The sequence below is a fragment of the Muntiacus reevesi genome, chromosome 5, assembly GCF_963930625.1.
Source record: "Muntiacus reevesi chromosome 5, mMunRee1.1, whole genome shotgun sequence".
Lineage (NCBI taxonomy): Eukaryota > Metazoa > Chordata > Mammalia > Artiodactyla > Cervidae > Muntiacus > Muntiacus reevesi.
In genome coordinates this window covers 16,974,244-17,000,155 of record NC_089253.1, presented here as the reverse complement: position 1 = coordinate 17,000,155, position 25,912 = coordinate 16,974,244, and the positions used below count along the sequence as shown (strand labels likewise).

Sequence of the window (25,912 nt, the reverse complement as noted above, 5' to 3'; positions counted from 1 at the left end):
AGACCCCTACATTGATAATTTCAGACAGATCTTGGTGCAGGGTTTCCTTATGCAGGACTCCCCCACTCAAGACAGAAAGAGAAGCAAAAAGGAGGTAGTGATCCCTCCTAGTCTTTGTGTTACTACTCACAGTGATGCAAGTCAGATGTTAGTTATTATAAATAATAGAAGAATGATAAATCCTTTTATAATAAATTTGAGTGCATTCAAAATTATCCCTGTAATATTATGATCAGTCCCCCCTCACTTCCATTCTGGTCTGCTTTATGAGTGTGGGGAAAGAGGAGGCCTTCCTGCTTGCTGGGGTTTGCACATAACCTACATCTTTATTATTACATCAAATCTATATAAATCCATGGGATTGGGTCTTGAATGTAAACATCAACCATCGGGTGTTTTGCTGGGTGAAAGACATTGAGACATGTGGGATCAGATCCCTGGGAACCGAGGGCTTTTTGCCTGCCTGGGCTAGGTTCATGAGAGTAAGTCTTGGGGACCCAGGCTCCCGCAGGACACATGAACAGCACACCTTCCTCCCATCAGGAATGTCTTCTACTGTCATCTAATACTTCTCACTAAATTCACCTCTTGCAGGAAATTCTATGATTCTCCCCTCTTTCCAGCCAGCACACCCTGGTATCTCCTTCTTTGGCATTATGGAAAGTTGTTTTGCTGCAACCATGGTCTTAGCACTTGGCCCACCCCCTCCACTCCCCTGAAGGTAGCTGGAGTCTCTGAGCTTGTAGACAAAGATCAGACTGTCAAGGCAAGGGGTGCATGAGGGGCCTCAGCCAAGGCAGGAGGTGGGAGCCAGGGCTGGTCTTATTGTCACAGCATCATGGCTAAGGCGGAGGGGGAGCTTAAGTTCCCCAGATCTTGGTCCCTCCTACAACCAGATCGATGTCAGGAAGTGTGGATGCCAGGGCATCTGTCCAGCCCACCTGTCCAGACCCAGACACCTCCCTGGAGGTCTGGATCAAACCCTTGGACACTGATGGGGTTCTGCTCCCAACAGCCCTACACCATCCGATTTATATCCTCACACACTATACTGCCTGGTACCCCTGGATGCCTTGCTGTGCTTCTGGCAACTTCCTGTCCTCAAAATTGAGCTCGAGCTTATGGTGCCCCTTGATTCCAGAGACTGGGCCCTGGTACCTGTCCCAGGGCACAACCTGTAAGATTTCTGCTCTCCTTTACCAGACCTCTGAGTTCTAGCAAGCCTGGATGCTGAGGCTGCTGGAGTAGTGATAGAGCTTCTTGGTATCACAATCTAGTTTCTGAATCTTTCTAGACTTTCTGACTGGGTGGTGGTGTTTATAAGCAAAGGGTCCTGTGTTACATCTTTATGTCCTCTAAGGCTGCTTACGTATGTGAATGAAAAACATTGCCTCCTATAAGTAAATAACATGATGGCCATCGTGTTACAGCTGCCCTGAAGGTGGGCGCTGAGGGAACTAAGGACAGAAATAGGACGCCCGCCATCAAGCACTCAGCCACTGAAGCCACCCGCCCCCTCCCCACCCCCGCCAAAGATGCACCCTGGGGAGACAGGAGACAAGGGCAGGATCCTGGCCTCAGAGAGCTGAGGTGCACATCAAAAGGATGATTTCACGGAGTCCAGACCCTTGCATATTCTCATGTATAGAGAAGCGCTAAATTCCTTACTTGAGATATCTAGTCTTCTTTAATTAACAATGATCTTTTGATGTTCCACCTACATAGTTTTTGTTGCAAAAACTCCTATATATTCTGGCTTCCCCCTACCCTTTACAGAGCAGTCTCAGAATTATTTGAAAATGCTGTGCCCCAGGTTTAAGTCCTCAGTTTTGCCTCCCAAATAAAACATAATTCACCCCTTTCAGGCTGTGTGTGTGTGTGTTTTTTTCAGTCAACATGCACATGAAATGCTCATTAAACGTTTGCTGATTGACTCCATTTTTTCTCTAGGCCTCTTCAGGAGCCACCATGGCATTCATTTATTTAATCATTTATCATCTTTTCATCCACCCATCTTATAACAAACATCTGTGTCTGAAAGAATGATTCCCTCTGTCCCCATCTTACAAACTGGGGAATTTTTTATGCTACAAACTCAGTCCTGGGAGTGTGGAATAGGTATATTTTAAAGGTCCGGGAAGGGATGACAAGACCAGGCCCAGATGCTCTGCATACAATGTCAGGTGCTGACTTCTTAAATGGAGAAGTGGGCTTGCAGATTATAGAGCAGGGGAAAAAAATGCTTCCATTCTTCCCGGTAGGTTTAAGACTCTACTGCCCCTAAGAACTGATATTAGTCCTTGTCAAACAGCAGGGAAAGAGGCAGGGTACAACCTTTAAAAGAAAGACACAGCCACTGAGGATATGACAAAAGCTGATTAGAACCAACGATGTCCAAGATGGCAGGAGATTTGACCTTCAGTAGACCTTGAGCCTCATTATATGCTCATTATAGAATATCAGCATATGCTAAATGACACACCCACAGGCGCCACGATGGTTCAGAGGCTCACCATAAAAGGCCAAAAGTGGCCAGTGGCTCAATTCTTGAAATCTCTGTCCCTGCTCCAAAATAGTAGGAATCCTCCTCCCACTGATTGATAGGCTCAAAATACCCAGCCTATAAATACTAAACACGTCTATTGTGGGGCCTCCGGCCTTCTGAGATGGCCCCCACGCTGTCTCTGGAGGAGTTTCTCCCACGTGCTCTCTCACGTTCCGAGACCACCCCGTGTCCTGGGGCTGCGCTCACCTGTCCAAAGGGGTCACATTCTGCCAATGGAATGGGTCACCTCTCCAAACAAATTCACTTCTTACCTATCACTTTGTCTCTCATGAAGTTCTTTCCGTGAGGAGATACAAAGGACCTGAGCTTCATTAAGTCCCAAGACCAGGTGCCTAATCTCAATTAAAACATGGCGAGCTCTAGGGGTTTCCCTGATGGCGGTTAAGACCCTGCGGTCCCAGTGCAGGGGGCCTGAGTTTTGCCGCGACTAAGATCTTGTGTGCCATAGCTAAACAACCCGAGTGCCAAGCAAGATTCCACCAAACACCCCTCACAGAGAAAGAAAAAAAAGACAGTGGGTTTGAATCCCAATCTGGGTTCTCGCTGGGTTCCGATTCTGGCTGGTGGGTTCGAGTCCCAATCTGAATTGTGGGGTTTCACCTGCAAGGTGCGTGGGTCTTCACAAATATGGTTTGGGTTTTTGAAGGACTAAAAAATAATGTTAACTTTAACTTCGATTACCCTGAGACTCTGAAAAGGGGGACTGGCTTGGGAGTGGTGGCCAGAGACTGCCATGGGGCCATTACTGACAGGTTTCGATAGATTCGGACTTGAGAAATTAATGCTGGATGGCCTGATGGGGGCAGGGGTGGGCACTCCAGCAGCGGGGCAGCTTTCCAAGACATGGCGAGGGATTGCCAGCGGGGCTGGAGAGAGACACACCTCCTCAAACGCCAGCATAAGGCCGGAGGCCAGGGCAGGGTGGGTGAGATTAACAGCAACGCCCTGAGAGAGGCTACACCCTCCTCGACTGGATAAAGAAAAGGCTGGTAGTACCCCATGAGTTTGAGTAGACTCCGGGAGTTGGTGATGGACAGGGAAGCCTGGCGTGCTGCAGTCCACGGGGTCGCAAAGAGTCGGACAAGACTGAGCGACTGAAGGGAACTGAACTGAACAGTACTCACCCTAAAGCCTATCTCCTCCCGCGTCGTGTCTTTCCGCACCGCCTTGCCTCCCCGATCTCCCATCTCCCGCACACCCGCGAGCCCGCGGTTGTGGACGCAGCGAGCACGCGGCGCGTAGGGGCGGAGACCCACCGTTCCGCCCCCGCCTCGTCCCGCGAGGCCCTCGCACCTGTAGCTACTTCAGAGGAGAGGCGGCCCCTTGCCTCTAATCAGAGACATAGACGCCACAACTCCGCTGTTTCTCAAATACACCAGAGAGGGTGGACCCCTGCGGCAAAGGCAAAGCTGAGCTTAGGGTGACCCGCAGCTGGGCAGCTGCTTTGGGCTCTGGGGACGCGCGGTGGGTTAGACACACACAGTCGGGCTGGGGATGCTCAGCCCCGGTTGAGTCAGTCCTGAAGGTGCATGGCTCCTGGCATGGGCACGGGGGTTGCCTTCCGAGAGGGAAGGAGCTACCGGAGGGCTTCGGGAGCACGTTTCAGCTGGGCTTGAAGAAGCGCTGAGTGCAAAGGCCCGCAAGGTGTGAAAGGCTGGGTATCTCCCGGTGGGGCACTTTCCCCTGCAGCTGACTGTAGTGTTGTGGGGAAGAGGGAGGGGACGTCGCCAAGGAGGACACGATACACTGATATGCTGGCTCTGCTGGCGGGAGGTGGTAGGTCTCCTTGAGCAAGGGCATCTGAGGGTCAGGCTGAATAGCTTATGGTGTCTATAGTGCAAACGGTAGTTGTTGGCAGCAGTTCTCAAAGCCTGAAGGTTCGCACCCGCCTCACCTGGGAATACTTAGAAATGCTCATAATGGGGCCCCTTGCAGACCCAACCAAACCAGTCCATCCTAAAGGAAATCAGTTCTGAATATTCACTGGATGGACTAATGCTAAAGCTGAAACTTCAATACTTTGGCCACCTGATGCGAAGAACTGACTCATTGGAAAAGACCCTGATGTTGGGAAAGATTGAGGGCGGGAGAAGAGGACCACAGAGGATGAAAAGGTTGGATGGTATCACCGACTCAATGGACATGAGTTTGAGTAAACTCCGGGAGTCGGTGATGGACAGGGAGGCCTGGTGTGCTGTGGTCCATGGGGTCGCAAAGAATCAGACATGCCTGAGCGACTGAACTGAACTGATGCAGACCCACTGATTGAGAAATTCTGGGGGTGGGGCCCAGCAATCTATGGTTTGAGAAACACCAGCTGAGTCTGATATAAGCCAGAATGTGAGAACTACTGGTGCAGTGGAAAGAGTACCAGACTTCGGAAGGAAGGTGGGGAGAGGCCTGGGGAGGGAGGCGCGAGTGGGGAAAGTTGCGGTCGGCCAAGTGCTATTGTTCAGAGAGCAGCGAGCCACATTACATACCTGCTCCTTTAACGTGATCTGAGGAGGAACTAAGAAAGGTATGGGCCACCTTGTTACAGACAGAAGACTGAAGGTTAGAGTTTAAATTACTCACCTAAGATCAGCCTCCGTCCTGGCACCACGAAAGAATGACAGCCTGGACATCGGTGCCTGGTCAGCCCGTGGCTGCCCGGCTGGAGGGGAGAGGCCTGAAGCTTGAAGCTCCTTCCCCAGGGGTCCTGGTGGTGAGCCAGACCCGAGGCTAATAGGAAGCAGTGAGCCTTCTGTTCTCACTCTTGTCCTCAATTATTTGAATTTTCATAAGGTTCACCATTCACACTAGGGAGCTGGGCTTAGCAAATGTATTTTCCTAAGTGACCAGCTGTCATCCCTGACTTCTAGACCTGAGGTTAAATGTGAGGTTCTTTGAGAAAGGCAGGGTGAAAAATTACCTGTATGCTGTGACTACACCTACCCTTGATTTGTTTTTCCAGAAAAAAAAAAGATATATTAATATCATAGAGCAAAAAAACAAAAACAAATCCAAAACAATGCTAAAGGAATTTTCCTTTTTTCTCCAAGTTGTATTATGTGGCTATAATAATTTGTATGATGAATATACATTTTTGAAAGTGCAACTAAAGACACCCCATGTGGAACGCAGTGACGTGACCCAGTGAACAAGTGGCAGATTGTAGGCTGTTTCCTTAGGGCAGCGTGGGTCTGCCCGGCCACTTGGAGTCTGTCCTCGAGGCCAGTAAGAAGAGCAGCTGCGATATGGCCCAGGGGAACAGCGGGGCATAGCTGGTGTCAGAGGGGCTTTGACACATGTGAGGTTAAGCCCCAGGGTCTTTATGTCCTTTGGAAATGCCTCTCTATGACAGGCGTCACCTGGAGGGCTTAAGGGGGACTTTCGGGCCAAGGACCAGAGCTTTGGTGGTCCTCCTGAGAACAGGAGCTTCTTGTAGTGCAAGCTCAGAGCACTGGCTCAGGCAGCCACCGTTCTCCAAACAAAAGGCCACTCGACACCTTTAAACACAAAATATTCTTTTATTTGTCAACGAAGGCTACACGGGATCACTTCTGGTTTTGTTTTTATGCCTTTTTTTTTTTTTCCCTTTTCTAGAAGGTATCTACATCTGCATTTATTTACAGCCTTGTCGGTATTTACACAGTCAAGAATACAGTGTTAGAAACACAAAAGTGTTGAGAAAAAAACTTCTCAAAATTAGTTCCAGACTTCAGGAAAACTATTTCCACATGGTAAGGCCAGAGTCTCCAGTGTTGGTCGTCCAGAGGCAGCTTGGGAGAGTCCCGTTGCCAAAGCTGCGGGTTCCGAAGTCTTGAAGAACATCAGGCGGGTCTAGAAAAGTGGGATTCTGGTGTTGGGTGAATCCAGGGCTGCCGGGCACCACCAGACATCTGTGACTCAGCTTCTGCCAGGCTTGCGGAGCCTGCTGGAGCATTTGTTCTCCACTGGCAGTTTGCCCTCAAAATCAAACACATGTTCCTGGGGACCAAGAGGTCACCCGGTATCATGCCTTTGGCATTCCAGAGAGGGTAAGAAACCCAACATCGGCCCGCTGTCTGGGGCGGTCGTGTACGCAAGGCTGGTTTTTTGAGAATGTAAAGTTTGGAGAGGATCAAGTTTCTATCACCTGAGCAATGAGTCTTTAAAATGAGTTTGTTGTTTTTCGAAGGTTAAATGAAAGGGCCGTGAACTACAGAGTTCTTTAATTTCCTCCTGTCCAATAAAATACAGACAAGTATATAAACCTACCTGGGAATTATGAACCTTCAATAGAGGGCTTTTAGTCCTAAATGAGGATCCCAAGGGGAAAAAAGAGACTGGGTTCTTTCTGGGAACCCTCAGGAGGTGGGCCCTAGCTTGGGACCGGAGGCCACGGCTGGGGCTTTAGTGGCCCCTGTGAAGGGTAGAGGATAGATTTGACTTTGAGCACCGGGGGAACAAACCCCAAAACCCGAGACCCTGCTGAGGCCTGGCTGACTCCTTCCTCCTGGGCACCGAACTCAGTGTCATGGTCCTCATCCTGTGGCAACTGCAGACACAGGCTGCCAATGTAAAACTATTCTAAGATTTCACGTGGAAATCTTGTCTTTGCATATTGGAAACCCCTGCCATTGTTAAAGGTGGTACTTAAAAGTCATAGCTAAAAAGGTTATTCTTTTTTAAAAAAACAAATTTGATCGTGTCCGACTCTTTACGAGTCTATGGACTGTAGCCCGCCAGGCTCCTATGTCCAGGGGAAGCATTCTCCAGGCAACAATACTGAAGTGGGTTGCCATGCCCTCCTCCAGGGGATGTTCCCGACCTAGGGATTGAACCTGCATTTCTTACGTCTCCTGTATTGGCAGGCAGGTTCTTTACCACTAGCGTCACCTGGGAAGCCCCCTGCTATGTGTCTATGAAAACAATGCCCCGTTTTATTCACCTTCCTTGTCTACATCACCTTCTGCTCCCAGCCCCACCTCATACTAATTCATTAGAATCACACCCTCTGGCCATTTTCAACTTCTGGTCAGTTTCTAAGAAATGGTTTCAAATCTTCCATCCCTAGGTAGAAATCAGGTACTGGTCTATTCTGTGGTTTACTTCTCAGCAAACAGTTCTTAGTGGCAAGCATCAGGGGTCATTTCCCGTGGAGTTTCTTTGCCTTCTTCCTATTGTCATAGCTCCCCCCTCCAGTGGTGTCTGTCTGGTGGGTGGGTGAAAAGGAAATCTCATCCTATAAAACCAAAGTTGGGGAATCACTGAAGTCCTATTTAAGGTGATGGCAGAGAGGCTGATGGCAGCTGTGGAGGACACAGAAGGAAGTAGGAGCTCTTCTAAAGAAGCTTCCACAAACAGCTCTTCTGCCTTCTTGGGACAGAAGTTGTCATTCTGCAGAATAGTGGACAGGGGCCAGTGAGGGCAGGCTGTCACTCGAGGGATGGGACACGTTTTGGTTGGTTAATGTCAAAAGGGCAGGTGCCATCAAAGATGGGATTTGATGCCTGGAGGCTGTTAGACTGGCATGGGGAACGCTGGCTTATGCCTTCACTGTTGCTGTGACACTGGGACTGCTGGTCCCGGCGGGAAGACAGACAGGAGAGGCACTGAGTCACCTGCGAGCTCGAATGCAAACCAACTCACGAGGGCCAAGGCCGGAAGCACCATCTCCAATAGCAACATCACAAGGTGAAACTGAGGTGCATGAGGCTGCCTGCCCCACACTTGAGACCCTTTCTCTAAAGGCTGGGGGTGCTTCCATTTCCTCCCATACAGAAGCTAGGCCAATGTGATGGTATGTAGCCCAGGAAAAAAATAGAACATCATTCATTTAAAGAAAAGTAAGGTTCAGTCATTTTCTGTGACTTTGATCTTTAAGAGTCATGGTTACTTTGGGGTTGGAGAGTCAGAGGGTTGGGGAGGTACAGGGAGATGGTTCATTTGGCTCTGACCTCCAAGTAGACGTTCCCAGCAGGTCTGGAATGATGTCAGGAGGTCAGGGTGGAACTGATCATCTAGGCCAATGTGCAGGGCCCCATTGCTCAAGGACCCCTTCCATCAAGATGACATTTGAGAGGCATGTCTATTCTGGATTTAAAAACAAAACAAAACGTCTTCTTCAGGCCCAACTATCTTCCATCCTGTTCAAAAAGGATCCCACCAGATGGGAGCCACCACCAGCCCCCGCCTCGCACGGTGGGCCCGGATGTCCTGCCATCTGACTCGGCCGAGCTCTGGACGCAGGGGACAAACAGGCCAAGGTGCACTGTCACGGCAGTGTCACCTTTTTTTTTTTTTTGGAAACAGGAAGAGCACTTAGCGAAACGCATCCTCTCATCCCAGTGGGACGACGTCAGGCGAGACCTCCTCTCCCGAGCAGCTCTGGGTGCCTCCCTCCGCCAGGCAGGCCCCCGGCCCGCGTGCTGCGCCGATTCTCACGCAGCAAGAGACTGTCTCGGTTTCGTTCACTGCTGGAATATTCTGAAGACTCTGTGAGTAAGGCTATAAAGGTGCCGTGAGCTTGTCAGTCCAACAAGGTTTCCACAGGGAAAGAGCTCAGACTCAGAATTCATTTTCCACACTTAATATAAAATGTAACCCATAGAAGTCCCATTTTCTAAGAAGTCCAGCTTGAAAGGGAACATTTGACTTCCCCTCTCGGTCTCCCAGAGCCTCCTGTGAGAGGTAATGATGATGGTAATTGGGCAGATGAGACAGGAGAAAGGTGCCCCGGGCTCTCCCCTCCCTTCAGCGCTCCCCTCCAGCCTGGTGGGGGCTGCCTCTCCCGTACAAGCCTTGCAGGTGTGGGCTGGCCACAAGCCTCTACCCACTGACCTCAGGCGTGGGTCTTCACAGGGGCAACTGTAGCCTGGCTTCCTGCGTCTTCGGGCACTGCCCCCAGTCCTGGAGGGGCAGCTTGATGCTGCCAGGCCACACCAAGTTCTCTCTCTCCTCTCCTCCTTGCTCCTTCATCTCGCTTTAAAACCCTGGTTGGGCTCCTCTAGAGGGGAGAAGCCGTCATCTGTTTTAGAAGAATTTCACAGAAGAAATTTCCTGCATCCCAAGCTCTGCAGTTAGCCCGACATGGGGGAAGCAGAGGAGCCTTCCGGAGCTGGTTAGAAGCATGCTTGGTTCACACCTTCCTCTCTTTGGCTGACTTTTCCTTAAACCTCTTTTCCGGAACTGAAGGCCACCAGGCACCTCTCTCCACACTCCTAGTTCTCAGTGGTGGCAGCTGAGCAGTGGAGGCAAGATGCCCAGAGTCCTGGGGGAGAGGGCTTCACCTAGGAAGGCAGGCTGGTACCCTCGCCACCAATGCCATCCTTTTGCAGTGGGTGACCTTCTCTTCCGGGCGTGGTGCCCACACTGAGGGCTGGCTGTGCAGTGCTGGTTCTCACATCTGGCTTGGGGAGAGAAGAGGAGCTGAATAAGGAACATCACGGGAGGACTGACCAGCCACAGACGCCCTGGGTGCCTCTGCCTCTTAGCCCCCAGGACGAGGTTGCCAACTGGGAAAAAGACCAGGGAGACACGTGCTCCATCCCAGCAGGGGGGTGGCAACTGACAACTACACAGGGTTTGCAAAAGGGGTTGGGGGTTCCGTTTAGCATCAAAATATAAAGCTTGGACAGGAATTTGGGGCAGCTTGAAAAAGGTGCTGTGAGATCATGAAATTCCCCAGAGCAAGATGAAACCATCCGTGGTCCTCCGGGGGCATGGAACACAGTGTTAAAAAGCACCGCCACCTGTCTGCGGGAGCTTGGCCAAAGATCCTTGGGTCCTGCAGAACCTCTTTCCAGGCCCTCGGGAAATTTGCTACTGGCCCATGACTCTCCGCACCCTTCACTCCTGCCCGACCCCCGTGGAAAATAGCCTTGCACGTGGGACAAGTTAGCACAGACACTCGTGTCTCACATCACACTGGGGACCTGGGGACAGACAAGGACACACCCCAGGGGCTGCATCTCAGCGAAGAGAAACGTGCCCCAAACAACAAGGAAAAGGGAACAAAAGACAGTCAAGTTTTCATTGTGATCACACTACAGAAAAAAAAAAATACCCTCTGTTCTTTGCAAAAAATGTGTGAAGGCCAAATCTGTGTTTTTCTTTTCTTAAAAAAAAGGATGTTGCATGAGTTACAATGCAACCAAGTATCTTTTTTTTGTTGTTTTTTTTTGCACTTGTTAAAAAAAGGATTTTTTTTTTCTCTCTTTTAAGTCCAACACAGTCAGGTACGCGGCCACAAAAGAGTAGCTGTCTTTGGCAAGAAGTCCCGGCCGTGGTCCTCTCTGTCACCTCCGGCCCATCTCACTCTGTCTCATGAAGTGGATGTTGTTGGCGCTGTCTGACAGTTCCGGGTACTGCTCGACTGAGATCACGAAGAAGCCATCGTAGCCTTGGACCCGCCCCGTGTTCAGCACCTGCTGCCTCTCGCCCTCGGTCCAGGCCCGCAGGCCCTCCTCCCCTTCCCGAAGCCGCTGCTGCTCGCGGGCCCAGGCCTGGCGCACGGCTCTCTGCCGGGCCAGCTCCAGCACCCGCGCCTTCTCCTCGTCCAGAGTGGCCCCGTAGCGGGTGTTCAAGCACAGCGCCCCATACTGGAGCTGGATGTCTGTGTAGCGTCTAGTCCTGCCGTTAAGCATCGTGTTCATCTGGGAAACGGTGACGTTGACCCCGTTCTCCAGGGTTCGCCGCCCACCACTGAGGCCCAGGATGGCCAGGTCGCCTTCCGAAGGCCCCGGTTTCACGAAGTAGTGGGTGTCCACCCCGTCGATGGTAAAGTGCAGGTTCTCCAGGTAGTGGGCGTTGTTCAAGATGGCAGCAACCCTCCGCCCGTCCTCGTTGGCCACGCTGATGATGTCTGTGGCCACGCGGCCATCCTTCAAGGCGAACTTCACCCCCTTGCCGAACACGGAGCCGCTGGACGCAAACTTCTTTGTCTCTGGGGCCTGCTGGCAGCTGGTGATTGTGGAGCCATAGAGCTGGTCAAAGCGTTCCAGGGTGACGAAGGCCTTGAGCTGCTTCTGCACTTCACATTGCACCCCGAGGATAGACTGATGTGGGGAGGAGAAAGAGAGAGTGAAATAAAGTGGGGAAACCACCAGTCAGCCTGCATGACTAAGTCTAACTTATACAAAGACACTAACCTGTAGCATCTAGCTCTATGCTGACCACTAGGACACCCAGCCCCTGTTCTAGGAGCGTCTAGTCCTGCCGTGAAGCATCGTGTTGATCTGGGAAACGGTGACGTTGACCCCGTTATCCAGGGTTCGCCATAAAAACACCCATGTATTTAACCTTTCCTTCCACTCAGAGGCTGTTCAGGGCGCATCTACTCTGGGCTCAGTTGCCTTCTCGGCACTGGGGTCACAACAATGAATCAGACATCATCCCTGTCCTTGGAGAACTCCTTGTTTCATGGGGAACGACAAATGTACAATGAATAACTACAATCAAATGTGAGGACTGGTGGCCTAAGAGAATGACAGTAATAGCTATAGCCAACACGTCTTGGTCTTGGAGCTGAATGATTCACATTCATTATCTTGTTGGATCCTCACAATAACTTTATACAGTAGGGGTGTTATTATTCTGGTTTTACACCGGAGAAACTAAGACTCAAAGAGGTTGAGACTGGCCCATGGCCATACAGTAGTAGGTATTCAAGCCAACATTTGAACCCAGGTCTTTCTGATTCTAGAGGCTCAGTTCAAGGGCTACTGGAGTCGGGAGGAGCAAACACAGCTCAGGATATGTTGGCCTGGAGGCAGAGAGGCAAGGTGGAGAAGGCGAGGTGGAGAAGGAGAGGTTCAAGGACAGGCTCACACCTGAGTTGGGACTTGGAGGATGAGGGGGTGATGTCAGGTGCAGCCATGAGGAGGATGTACTCTTGTCTAGAGGCTTAGTAAGATAGAAAGCAGTTCAGTTTACATGAACCCTCTTGTGTGCATGTTAAATCGCTTCAGTCCTGTGCAACTGTTTGTGACCCCGTGGACTGTAGCCCGCCAGACTCCTCTGTCCATGGGATTCTCCAGGCAAGAATACTGGAGTGTGTTGCCATGCCCTCCCTCCAGGGCTCTTCCTGACCCAGGGATCAAACCCTCATCTGTTACATCTCCTGCATTGGCAGGTAGGTTTTTTACCACTAATGCCATGCGGTAAGTCCATGAATCCTCTTAACCTGCTTTATTGCTCTCTGCCACACTTCGAAATGATTTTCAAGGATGACCTCTGTCTCTACAATGCTTCCTGGAGGCTCCTTAAGTGCTCCTGCTCTTGGCTGCTTTAGGGAACAGGTTGGGCCTGTCTCCTTGGCATACCTGTCCTTCCCATGGCTCAGGAAGCTATGGGAAGCCACTCTCAGGCAGGCTGCGGGGCTTTATCAGCAACTCAGGCAAACGGCTGTAGAAACAGGCCCATCGGTTTCTCACTGAAATTAAGTCCTCTTTATAATTAATAGAACCCTGTCTGTGAACAATTATTTCCTAGAGTTTCACGAAAGCCAGAGTGCTCAACAACAAAGATCTCCAATGCTTGCCAAGGGCAGAAATCAATAATTCATTGACAGGAGAGGCAGGCAAAGGGGCCATCAGGGACTGTGGCTCTGGGAGCGGGTGGCGGAGGGAGCCTGGAGTTGGGGGTGCAGCTGAGAGGCTGGAAGCAGCCCCGGGAAGACAGTGCCATGGGCAGCTGGGGGGACCTGGAGAGGAGGGATGGTGGGGCTGGAGAGGGCAGGGGCAGGGTGAAGGCCACAGAGAGAGGCTTTGCGACCAGATGGACTTGGGCTCTCATTGCCTTCTGCTACTTTGCAGCTGATCTTGGACTAGTTTCCTTTCTCAACTCTGGTCTCCTCTGTAAAGTGGGGGGAAAAGGCTGAACTCACAGAGTTGTTTACCTCTTTCAACCATTTGGTTATTCAACAAAAAGTGTTCTGGGCACCTGAGAAATATGCAAGGTGGTAGGCCGGGTACCAAATAAGACCCACTACTTGCCCCCTTGGGGTTCAGGGTCTAGTGGAGATACAGGAAAGAAAGTAAGAATGAAAATATAGTGTGGTGGGGAAGCTGTAGGTGCCATCAGATCACAGGGGTCCAGCATCATGTTCTGCAGAGTCTAGGGGAAGAAAACAGCCAGGCTGAGACCTCATGGAATCTGGCCAGAGTAAGAGATGTGGATGCATCAGTTTCTGATTGTCAGCCGTATGCCTTCTGCAACCTAGACTTCCTCCTCAGTCTCTTGTCCTCCTGGACAGGGATCCCCTGGAAGGCCCAGTCTCTGCCTGACTCATTCCTGCCTTCACTGGGCTCCTGCAGCATGGGGTCTGGAAGAGCCAGCTCCTTGTACAGATCTTATGAATGAGGGGGGTAGTGGGAAGAAATGAGCAAATGGGTGCAGGAAGTGAGGGGTGGGGTTAAACTGCTCTTATGGATCTTTATAGCCATAAAATTCTATGAGTTTTTGTGTCCTAAATGGAAGATGGAGAAAGCAACATTCTTTTGAGCACCTACAGACAGATCTGAGTTTGAATCCCACTCTACTCCATCTTTGCTGGGTGGCATTTGAAAGCCTCAGGCATTAAATCTCTAAAATGACAGCAATGATACAGGGGGATATTTTTGTGTTAACTTATAAAGAACACCTCACACAAGGGCAGGGGCATGTCAAGGGTGCTCAGGAAATATCACATTTGTACTTAGAACACACCTTTCCTCCTCATACTTTTGTTCTGGGTTGGGACAAAGGCTCATTGTGTGGAACTCCAAACTCAGTGTAACATACAAAACTCCTTAATTTGGCTCATGAGGATCTGTGCGCCATTATGGCTGTGTTCACAGTGATCTGCCGGGGTCACTGAGTTATTTGCTCAACAGTTTCTGGTAAGCACTGCAAACGCACCACGTTGGTTTCTATTATTGGCCTAAGCTTTTCTGAAAAGCTGGTGGGACCCATTCCTGGAATGTCAGCCACGTGTGTGAATTACCTTGCTGTTGTCCCACTCCTGAGTTTTCATCTGTGTGTGGACGAGCTCGTAGGATGGTTCCATAGCATCCATGTCCGGCTTGGGATAGCCGGGGATCACGTTGTGAAGCTGGAATCCGAAGGTGAGGAGCCAGCTGTTGACATCTGGGAGGGAGAGAAGCAGCAGAAACATTCCTGTGGAGTCAGTGGACCGCAGATGTGACACACCCCGAGAAGGCAGCCTAGAGGAAGGCTGCTGGGGTGGGGTGAGGACGTGGTGGGCGGCTGGTGGGAGAGTCAACAAGCAGGCCAGAAACCGTTTCATAGTATGGAAGCCGAGCGTGCTCTTGGGGCCCAGTGATCCCTCCTGTGGATGTATCTGAGAGTGATGTCATGCATGTAGAACCTAGGCTTCCCAACTCCTCTTTCTACTGTCACTCGACCCCGAGGACCTTCAGCTTCACAGCCAGGGGTAGCTGTTGATGGATGAAGACCCCTCTCATCCTCTTAAACATCAATAGGAGACACAGAGGACAACCATACCAAAAGGAAAGACCTTAATGAATGACTTTCAAAGAGAAAATTCACTTAAGAAATAAACTCTTAAAACTGTTTTCCAATCCCTTCTGCAGAGATTAGCATCTCAGGGCCAAAGTGCATTGGCCTGTGCTAGTTGCTTCAGTCGCATCTGACTCCTGGCGACCCTATGGACTATAGCCTGCCAGGCTCCTCTGTCCCTGGGATTCTCCAGGCAAGAATACTGGAGTGGGTAGCCATTTCCTCCTCCAGGGATCTTCCTGACCCAGGGATCAAACCCATGTCTTCTGTGGCTCCTGCATTGCAGGAAGATTCTTTACCGCTGAGCCACCGGGGAAGACCATGGAGATGGCCTGACCACAGATCAAAGAATCCCCCCCACTCCCCGCCCCGATCCTGCCTTTTATTTACTCTGACAGCCCAAGGAGGTCACCTAACCTCCCTGTGCCTTCATTTCCAGTCTCTATATTGGGTTTGATGATCGAGGCCCATAGGCATTGTATTTATTGGTTTTTATAATACTCCTGGGGGGTTACTAATTAGAAAGTACTCAGTATAGGGCCAGGCGGGATAGTGTCATGAGCATTTGGCTCACTGAAGAATGGAATCAGGAAGTCAAGACTTCAGGGGGGAAAAAAAAGACTTCAGGAAAAGAAAGAGGGTGTGCCATCAGTTACGTGGCCCTCTGTGACTGAGGGTCTTTTCTGGGCCCAGCACTGGTGTCACAGACCCTCAGCTTGCACACTCAGGACCCTGGAGGGGAGAGGAGACACATGGCATGGATAACTTTGACACGAGAAAAGGGCTGAGGGGAGGGCAGAGGTCTTTTGGTCCTACAGGCTGACAAATCTTCATGAAGAAGGTAGCCTTTAAATCAGACACTGAAAGTTGTGTAAATTTTGTCAGACTTCAGTGGAGATGAGGGGGGCACTTCAGGCAAAAGCTGCTGTGTAAGGCAAGGCCTGGAATGGGGAGGTGAGCATTGGAAACTCTCAGGTAACCAGACAGCAGTTCAGCAGGGCAGAGAGAGAATCAGAAAGGAAAACGGCGGCTGGAGCAGGAAGAGGCTGAGGTGGCAGGTGGGAGGTGATCTGGGGTCTGCAGGAGACAGACAGGGTGTCCTTGGTGGCTCAGATGGTAAGAGTGTGCCTGCAATGTGGGAGACCCAGGCTTGACCCTTGGGTAGGGAAGATCCCCTGGAGAAGGGCATGGCAACCCACTCCAGTATTCTTGCCTGGAGAATCCCCATGGACAGAGGGGCCTGGCAGGCTACAATTCATGGGGTCTCAAAGAGTTGGACACAACTGAGTGTATCACACACACACACACACACACACACACACACACACACAGAGACACAACTGAGTGTATCTCTCTCTCTCACACACACACACACACACACACAGAGAGAGAGACAGGAGACAGACAGACAGCCTGTGTCCCAGCATGGCTCAGCCTTCCTTGGGAAGGGGCAGCCGAAGATGCCAAGGCAGTTGGTGACCAGAGACTTGAATCTGAAGTCAGGAGAAGGCAGGGTTCAGAATTTAGTCTCAGAGCCAGCAACTCTGGGCAGTGGGCATTCAGGCCTGCTTTTGGCTTCTTCCCAAGCAGACAGATCCCTGGTCAGGGAGGTTCTTAGGGTCCAGGCATTGGTGAAACAGAGTTCATCCCAATGATGGGAGTGCCCTTTGGGGGTCAACAACCTCGTCCCGTGTTGCCTGTACCCTAAGAGCCTCATATTTGCCTTTTTTGGGGTGGTGGCTTGTTTTTGCTTTTTGGATGTTAAGAGTCCATCTCTTGAGTTTGAAGCCTGGAGGTGCTGAAGTGAAGGGATGGTACAAAGAGAAGATTGGGAACCCAAATTCTACTTCTAGAAAGACCACATAAGGGAAAGAACATGGTAAGGCAAGACAAAACCCAGGTCCAAACACTGGCTCCCCAACTCACAAACCCTGTGATCTTGAACATTTTCCTTAATCTCTCTGAGGTTCAGTTTCTTTTTCTGCAAACTGATGGGAGAAATAGTTTTCACCAAGTCATGGAGAAGAATACTAACAGTGTTACCATTTGAGTTGGCCATCATATAGCAGGAACTGGTCTGTCTGTTATATAAATGATTGACTTTATTGTATTTTCAAGTGTTCAGTGTGGTTCTGACTCATAGAAGGTTTTCTGTGTTTCCTCTGTGTTTGAAGAAGAAACACCTATGCCTTCATGTGCCTGAACCTTCGTTTCCTCATTTGGAACATGAGACGCTTGGATCAGTTTTCTCCAAAGTCTCTATACTCACTGAGTTTCTAAGTATCTCTGATTCTATGAATCATGGCAGATGGTTCTTTGGGAAATTAAAACAAACAGAATGGAGAGGAAAAAAATGGCTACAAAGCCATTTTGCCTGAGGCTTAGAACTTGCATCTGAATTTGTAGTTGCAGAGGAAAGCTTCTACCAGGAGTACTGCAAATTCCCTGGAAACCAGGGGGCTGAAAAGAGGCCTGGGCCTTAATTATAAGTGATGGAAGGTGGGAAACTTTCTCGTTATGCCTTTAGGAAAAATGCTGAAAACTGATTTATTCATTGGTTTTTCTACCATGCTTTTCTGAAGAGTTGGGAATGTTCCCTTTCTTTCCTATGAGAAAGGAAATGTCTACATCAGAGGTAGATGTTCCCTCACATTGAACAGCTCTTCACCCATCTGTCTCAGACCTCAGCGTGGCTGCCTGGAACAGTGATGGAGAATAACAATCCCTCTCACATGAACAGAGCTGTGCACTTTACACAGAGAACTCACCTAAGAATGAGGATTTTGGAGTCAGACACAGCAGCGGTCTAAGCCCAGCCTCGCCCCCTCTTCCTGGGCCAGTTTCTTTTCTTCTCTGACCCTCACTTTCTGCCTCTGTAAATGGGGTCCGTACTCCCCATCTCTCAGGCAACAGAGATGATCAAGTGCCAAGGTGTATATGAGGGATCAGTGGTGGACATTTTAAAGTTGCAATCCTAGCATCCCATTCTGCCTTTTCTCTCTTTCTTTTTGCGTGTATTTTTAGGGGTGCTGACTCCACCTAAGGGTTCCTCATTGGAGTATGTGAATGATCTAGGCAAAGCCAATCAGTGCATTCTATCTCCCCAGCCGTGGTGGTTGATTCAGAGGTCATCATGTGATACAAGTCTATCCAATACAGGCTCAAGACCGTATGCACCCATGATCAGTTGCTAAGTTGTGTTCGACTCTTTTGTGACCCCAGGAACTGTAGCCTGCCAGGCTCCTCTGTCCATGGGATTCTCTAGGCCAGAACACTGGAGTGGGCTGTCATTTCCTCCTCCAAAGGCTCTTCCCGACCCAGGGATCAAATCTGTGTCTCCTGCCTTGGCAGGTAGATTCTTTACCACTGAGCCACCTGGGAAGCCCTAAGGCCCTATACCGAAGTCTATCTCAGGACCCTTGAAGAAATTTTTGGAAAAAAGATGCCCTTTTTATCATCATCATTGCTGGATGTGAATGAGGTTGCAGGTAGCCTACATGGAAGCTAATTGGTTAGGTCTAGTGAGAACTAGTTGCATCTTGGTTTTTGGTAGTAAAATGGTTTTTTGTACCATTTTTTCTTCAGTTATAGTAACCTGCCAAGTCATCTCACAGGAAGCTCATTGGAGGATGAGGCAGGGCAAGCTTAATCCAAACAGTTGTAAGTGGAATATCCTTTCAACCCACTAAGATGTTCTAGGGCTGGCAGCAAGCTGAGCATGGTGAATGACGGGAAACCTTGTTGGGAAATTCCTGTCCACACGTCCCAAGGAGGTTTTCATCTCACCTGCTTACCACTGTGTCCTCTCTTCCTGCCCACTCTTGGGACTCCAGCTCTCTAGAGGACCATCTAGAATTCTTCTCTGAAAGAAGACTAATTCTCTAGGCCCCTGTCAGCAGAAACAGGTCCATCCTGGGCCACCAAGTTTGGGGGCCCAGGAAGCCAGCACGTCCCTAAGGGGCACTCGTGTAGGCTGTACACGCTGCCTTCTGCACTCTGGCATGTGCGGCCCCCTCTCCCTGGATCATCCTTCTTCCTGTCACCTGGTGAAAGTCCACTCGTAAGGGGACCTCGTCCATCAGTGGCTCCCTGGGCGGAATCAGCCGTCTCTCCTGACATGTCTCCTGATGGTTTCACTGACCATCACGGCAAACCTTCACTGCGGGCCTCTCACACTTCATAGCGCGTGTCTGTCTGGCCTCAAGCAAGGTGAATTTTCGGAGGACCGGGATTGTCTTTCTATCCCCAGTGCCTGCATAGGGGCTGCACAGAGGATGCCCTTGTTTGATGAAGGAAATGGCCTTAAATTATGGGGCAGGAGGGTGGTATCATAAGACAAAAAGGGGGAAAAGTTGTCATGCCCAACTTTTTGCCCAACACACATATTCTTCTATAAAAAGGGCTGTTTTTAAAACCTGAATTCCTGTAGCTTCTCTGACTTGTGAGGTCTGACCTGGCAGTGGCTGCTTGATGGGAAGAGTCTGCTGGAGGCATTTCTGGCATGAGTGACCTCTGGGGCACTTTACACTGAAGTTGGTTTCACAGTAGTGAAAGTTGGTTTCACAGTAGTGAAGACCAAAGCCCGCTTTTAAAATTGGATAGTAGAGGAACAGGAATGAACATGAGCCATGAGCTGTGCTAGGCAGCTTATCAAATGCATCTCGTTTCAACCCGGTAACCCATCCTACTGAGAGGGTAACAGGCAGGAAGGCCAGGGGTCTCCAAACGGAGGAAACAGGCTGCAAGTTTAGATTTTTTTCTCTTAAAATTCTGTGTTGCCATGACGATACCTGGTTCCACCTGAACTTAACTTTTCTCAAACCTTGAGCTCACCAATGCTTTTTTTTAATGGATATTTTTCTTACGGAAATGTTTTTCTTAAGCTATGTTAATGAAACTATGTATTTGCTTTGGACTTTGCCTTTCTTCAAAATGGTTCCACCTGAGACCAACTTTTTTTCTTTTCACAAACCTTGGGCTGATAATAGCTCAACAAACCAGTGTTCAGATCAATTGTTTTATGGCTGGGGGATGACACACCTCGTGCCATCCGATCTCAAAAATGCATATTGTGGGGGGGGGGGTGCGCCTGGTGAAACTCCGTCAGCCTCGAGGTGTCTCTTATCTGATTAACAGCTTTCTAACAGACATAGAACATCTGGCTAAAGACTAGCAGGGGGCACTCTTTCTGCTGCCTTCTGATGTCTATGTCAGAAGCTTTCTCTCTCTCTTTTATACTTTAATAAAGCTTTATTACACAAAAGCTCTGAGCGGTCAAGCCCAGTCACTGGCCCTGGATTGAATTCTTCTTCTCCGGAGGCCAAGAATCTCGGTGTCTTTCACGGCTCAACAACAACCTTTCACTACCAGGGTTTCCCCCCCCCCCCCCCCCCATTTGTCCATCTGTTCTTTGTTCCTGTTGCTCCCTCATCCCCTCCCCTCTTTGGATTATTATTTTAGTCTTCATTTTATCTCCACTATCGACTGATAAGCTATGCCTCTGTTTTACCTCTCAGTAGTTGCTCTAGGATTTACAATATGCATATTTAACTTATCAGAGTCAGGGTAGATACTCTAACTTCAATTTATAGATCAGGAAACCAGAATTCAAGGGAAGTAAAGTAAATTATGTGGCTGTCATAGCTTAGAAATAATGGATCTTTTCTTTAGTTCTGTCTCCTAAGTCTGAATTTTCCATTTACATGATCCCAAATTAGAGAACTGATTTCTTGTTTCTCTGTTTTTGTTTTTGTTTTTTTTTGTCGTACCTTCGCTCAGTTTATCTGGGACACATAACCAGCTTGATCTTCGGGTTAGAAACTCTCAAAATACATCCCAAGGGATGCATCCAGTGAGATATTAGGGTTTCATGGTAAAAACAAAAGGGGGGGAGGGTGGTTTCATGGTCAAACAAGTTGGAAAAACAGTGAGTAATTATGTGAAATTATATGAAACAGTTCCCTTTGCTACAAGAGTTCTCAGAGCCTTTCCTAAGCTGAAATGGATCATGAAAAATTTGGAATGGTGGTTATCCTATCAAACTGATTTGATGCCAAAACCAGTTCAAAGCATTTCTCATAACTAGTGTTTCTTTACAAGTACTTTGGAAAATGCTGCTCTAAGAGAAAGTCAATGTTTCCCATTATACCATACTGGCTTTGTCAAGAAAGATGGTGCTAACGACCAGAACAATCGAGGTCCCTGCCCTCTGAATGAGCCCTGATCCTCACCTGTCATGAAGCACTTGATGTCCTGAGAGTTGCTGATGGGGTTGTTGTTTTTAAACATGTAGAGATTAAAGGGCATGATGTTGTTGCTACTAAGGTGCTTCCACAACTCGTGGTCTGGGCTGGTCCAGCGACCAGCCAGCACGTCGTAATCCCGCCGGCCCATGTGGACGAGCTTGGTGAGTGGATCGTAGAGGCCACCATGGTAGCCAATGATGATCTGGAAGTTGGGGTTGGTGTCCATGTAGATCTCCCCATAGGCCGTGTACAGGATCTGCTTGATCATTAAGCCCGTCCCACTGAAGACAGCAAGAGGGGTCCCGATGTTGTCGCAAGCTATGTAAAACTCGTCTCCGCTGCTCAGCTCCATGGCAAAGAGGTGCCCTTGCAGGTCGTAGTAGAGGGATGTGATCTCAGAGCTGGAGTGGTTGTAGAGGTGGGTGACCTTGGTAGGGTTGGTCAGGTCTGCATAGAAGAACTGCAGGTGGTGGCTCTGGCTGCTCTTGCTGGACACCCGTCGTCCCAGGCCATCATAGCGGTACCTGACACTCCAGCCACCACCCCGGTTGTAGGCCTTGATGAGCAGGCCGGCTGAGTTGTACTCAAAGACATCGCTGCCCCGCTGCCTCAAGAAACCGTCCTCATCCATCTTGTACTGCACGTCGCCCAGCCTGGTGATCCGGTCACGGAGGTCGTACCGTAGTGGGGTAAGCCGCGCACTATTTCCAGGGCTCAGTAAGTGCAGGTTCCCGTTGAGGTCATAGCTGTATCGCCAGAGTGGCTTGTCATTGATGGAGACTGTCTGCAGCTGGCCGTCGGCGTCATACTCATAGGAGTAGCGGGTGGTATTGGCGTAGGGTCCCACCTTCAGCTCCTTCTTCACCACTCGCCCCATGTTGTCATACTGGACGGTCATCCAGTACATGAGCGAGCGGAAGATCTCATATTGCACTTCCTTCATCCGGCCGTAGGCGTCAAAGTGCTTGGTGTGGGTCATGACCGTCGTGGTGATGATCTGGTTAATGTCGTAGTAGATGACACCAAACTTCCCGAACTGCTCCGTCTTGCCCGACACGTCGTCATAGCGATACAGGTCAATGGGCAGCGGGGTCTCGTTGATCACAGCCTGCATGCTGGTCACTCGGAAGCTGTTGTCATAGTTGTAGTCAAAGCGGGCATTGACCATGCCTTCCTCGGTGAAGCGGAAGATCTGGCGGTCGATCAGGGGCCCGATCTGACGGTAGCGGATGGTGCAGGTGAAGCCCTCGTTCTGTAGGTTGATGGTCTTGAGCATGCCAGCAGTCTCGTCGTAGGTGAAGCTCACCTTGGTGGTGTCGTAGAGCAGCTCGGCCAGCTTGGACAGCTTGCCATACTTGTATATCACCCTGCGGCCGGTGCCCAGGTGGCAGGTGTGGAGGAGGTGCCCGTCCTCCGTGAAGTCCTGGATGACTGCGGCGCTGCCCTCGGGGGGCTGGTAGATGTTCCTGTAATAACCCACTGAGCGGATGGTCTCCAGTGTCTGCCGAGCCACGTTGGGCATGGTCACAGAAGAGAGGCGGTCGTTCTTGTCGAACTCAAAGATGTATTGCCTCTGGCTGTGGAGGAGCAGCACCATAGACTGGAGGGAGAGGAAAACCAGGAGATGAGAGGAGGGCGCTGGGGAGGACGGGGAGGCCTGTGAGCCCCAGACTTAAAGGAAAAGAATGGAAGGCCAAGGAAGCTGGTGGTTCTTCTAAGTTATGCCCAAACCAGAGCTTTCCAAACAGTGTGCCCTAGGATACTGCAATGGGGCACAGATGTGCTAAGAGAAGGCCTTCTCTCCACCCCTGGCCTGCCTATGGTGAGCAGCGTTGTCTGTTTGCCCCTTTGTGGGGTATAGAAATGATTTCAGTGTGAGATGGGGTTGGGAGAACTGGCCTAAAGTATAAATATTTGTAGCAGTCTTTCTCTTGGCTCCCTTGCTCCAGATTCCTTCTCAGTCTTCCTACTCAAGCAAGAATGGTTAAACACAGTCTGATAATGTCTGTGTGTGTGTGTGTAAGTCACTTCAGTCATGTCTGACTGTGCAACCCTGTGGACTCCAGCCTGCCAGGCTCCTCTGTCCACGGGATTTTCCAGGCAAGAATACTGGAGTGGGTTGCTGTGCCCTCCTCCAGGGAAACATCCCAACCCAGGGATTGAACCCACATCTCTTATCTCTAACTGGATTGACAGGCAGATTCTTTACCACCAGTGCCACCTGGAAAACTCCTGATAATGTCTATTGCCTGCTAAACAGCTTCTGTTGACTCCTATGGCCTACAGGATAAGACATATCTGAGAAGGACATTTAAGGTTTTTACATAGTTGGTTATGTAGTAACAGGTCAAACACCCAGTCAGGGGTTGGGTGGGCTGTGATGGGAATGAGGAAACCTGGTTTCTAATAACGGAATCAGTGTATAGCCCTGGGCAAATTCTTTCCCTCTGGGTTCAGATTTTCAGGTCATGTTGGATGACCTTCAGGGTATCTCTTAGCACTACCACAAATAATACTCTTGCAGATGTGAATGCTGCAGGGTAAGGGAGATAGGTCACAGATCAAGCAAAGCCTGAGCCGGACAGCTGACCAGGTGTAGAACACAAAGCAGGATCTGGGTATCAGAACTGTTTCACGAATAAGTCAGTAGGTAACAGGCCAAGAGACATCTGGGCATCAAAATTACCATTTCTCTTCTTTGAGACCAACTTTTGATTAGAGGCCTTTTCTGATTCCTAGTTCCTAGGATGAAATGAATGCCGAGTTCCAAAGAATAGCAAGAAAGCCTTCCTAGGTGATCAATGCAAAGACATAGAGGAAAACAATAGAATGGGAAAGACTAGAGATCTCTTCAAGAAAATCAGAGATACCAAGGGAACATTTCATGCAAAGATGGACACAATAAAGAACAGAAACAGCATGGACCTAACAGAAGTAGAAGATATTAAGAAGAGGTGGCGAGAATACACAGAAGAACTATGCAAAAAAGATCTTAATGAGCCAGATAACCACGATGGTGTGATCACTCACCTAGAGCCAGACATCCTGGAGTGTGAAGTCAAGTGGGCCTTAGGAAGCATCACTATGAACAAAGCCAGTGGAGGTGATGGAATTCCAGCTAAGCTATTTCAAATCCTAAAAGATGATGCTGTGAAAGTGCTGCACTCAATATGCCAGCAAATTTGGAAAATGCAGTAGTGGCCACAGGACTGGAAAAGGTCAGTTTCATTCCAATTCCAAAGAATGACAATGCCAAAGACTGTTCAAACTGCTGCAGAATTGTACTCATTTCACATGCTAGCAAAGTAGTGCTCACAATTTTCCAAGCTAGGCTTCAACACCATGTGAACTGAGAACTTCCAGATGTTCAAGCTGGATTTAGAAAAGGCAGAGAGGAACCAGAGATCAAACTGCCAACATCCATTAGATCATAGAGAAAGCAAAAAAGTTTCAGAAAAACATCTACTTTTGCTTCATTGATTATGCTAAAGCCTTTGACTATATGGATTGCAACAAACTGCAAAATTCTGAAAGAGTTGGGAATACCAGACCACCTTACCTGCCTCCTGAGAAATCTGTATACAGGTCAGGAAGCAACAGTTAGAACCGGACATTGAACAACAGACTGGTTCCAAATTGGGAAAGGAGTACTTCAAGGCTGTATCTTATCATCCTGCTTATTTAACTTTTACACAGAGTACATCATGTGAAATGCCAGGCTGGCTGAAGCATAAGCCAGAATCAAGACTACTGGGAGAAATATCAATAACCTTAGATATGCAGATACCACCCTAATGGCAGAAAGCAAAGAGGAACCAAAGAGCCTCTTGATGAAAGTCAAAGAGAAGAGTGAAAAAGTTGGCTTAAAACTCAGCTTTCAAAAAACAAAGATCATAGTATCTGGTCCCATCATTCTGTGCCAAATAGATGGGGAAACAATAGAAACAGTGAGAGACTTTATTTTCTTGGGCTCCAAAATCACTGCAGATGGTGACTGCAGCCATGAAATTAAAAGACGCTTGCTCCTTGGAAGAAAAGCTATGACAAACCTAGACAGCGTATTACAAAGCAGAGAGAGACATTAATTACTTTGCCAACAAAGATCTGTATAGTCAAAGCTATGGTTTTTCTAGTAATCATGTATGGATGTGAGAGTTGGACCATAAAGAAGGCTGAGTGCTGAAGAATTGATGCTTTTACACTGTGGTGTTGGAGAAGACTCTTGAGAGTCCCTTGGACTGCAAGGAGATCCAACCAGTCAAATTTTAAACTCAACCCTGAATACTCATTGGAAGAACTGATGCGGAAACTGAAACTCCAATATTTTGGCCACCTGATGCAAAGACCTACTCATTAGAAGAGACCCTGATGGTGGAAAGATTGAAGGCAGGAGGAGAAGTGGACGACAGAGGATGAGATGGTTGGATGGCATCACTGACTCAATGGACATGAGTTTGAGCAAACTCTGGGAGATGGTGAAGGACAGGGAAGGTGAAGGACAAGATGTGTTGTAATCCATGGAGTCACAAAAAGTCAGACACAACTTAGCTACTGAGCAACACAATGAAACGAACCCTGATTTGAAGCAGAAAGACTTCCTAACGCCACTCTTAGTATG

General features: G+C 49.2%; 1 protein-coding gene across 1 annotated transcript in view; it reads right to left on the bottom strand.

The window, feature by feature from the left end:
- Positions 1-6,094: 6,094 nt before the first annotated feature.
- TENM4 (teneurin transmembrane protein 4) overlaps positions 6,095-25,912 on the bottom strand; it is a 257,467-nt gene continuing 237,649 nt past the window's right edge. The window contains exons 24-26 of the mRNA XM_065936475.1: positions 21,280-22,894; positions 14,514-14,656; positions 6,095-11,586 (exon numbers count right to left, since the gene is read on the bottom strand). Coding sequence (XP_065792547.1) covers positions 10,828-11,586; positions 14,514-14,656; positions 21,280-22,894 — 2,517 coding nt within the window. The 3' untranslated portion in view covers positions 6,095-10,827. The remainder of the gene's footprint in view (positions 11,587-14,513; positions 14,657-21,279; positions 22,895-25,912) is intronic.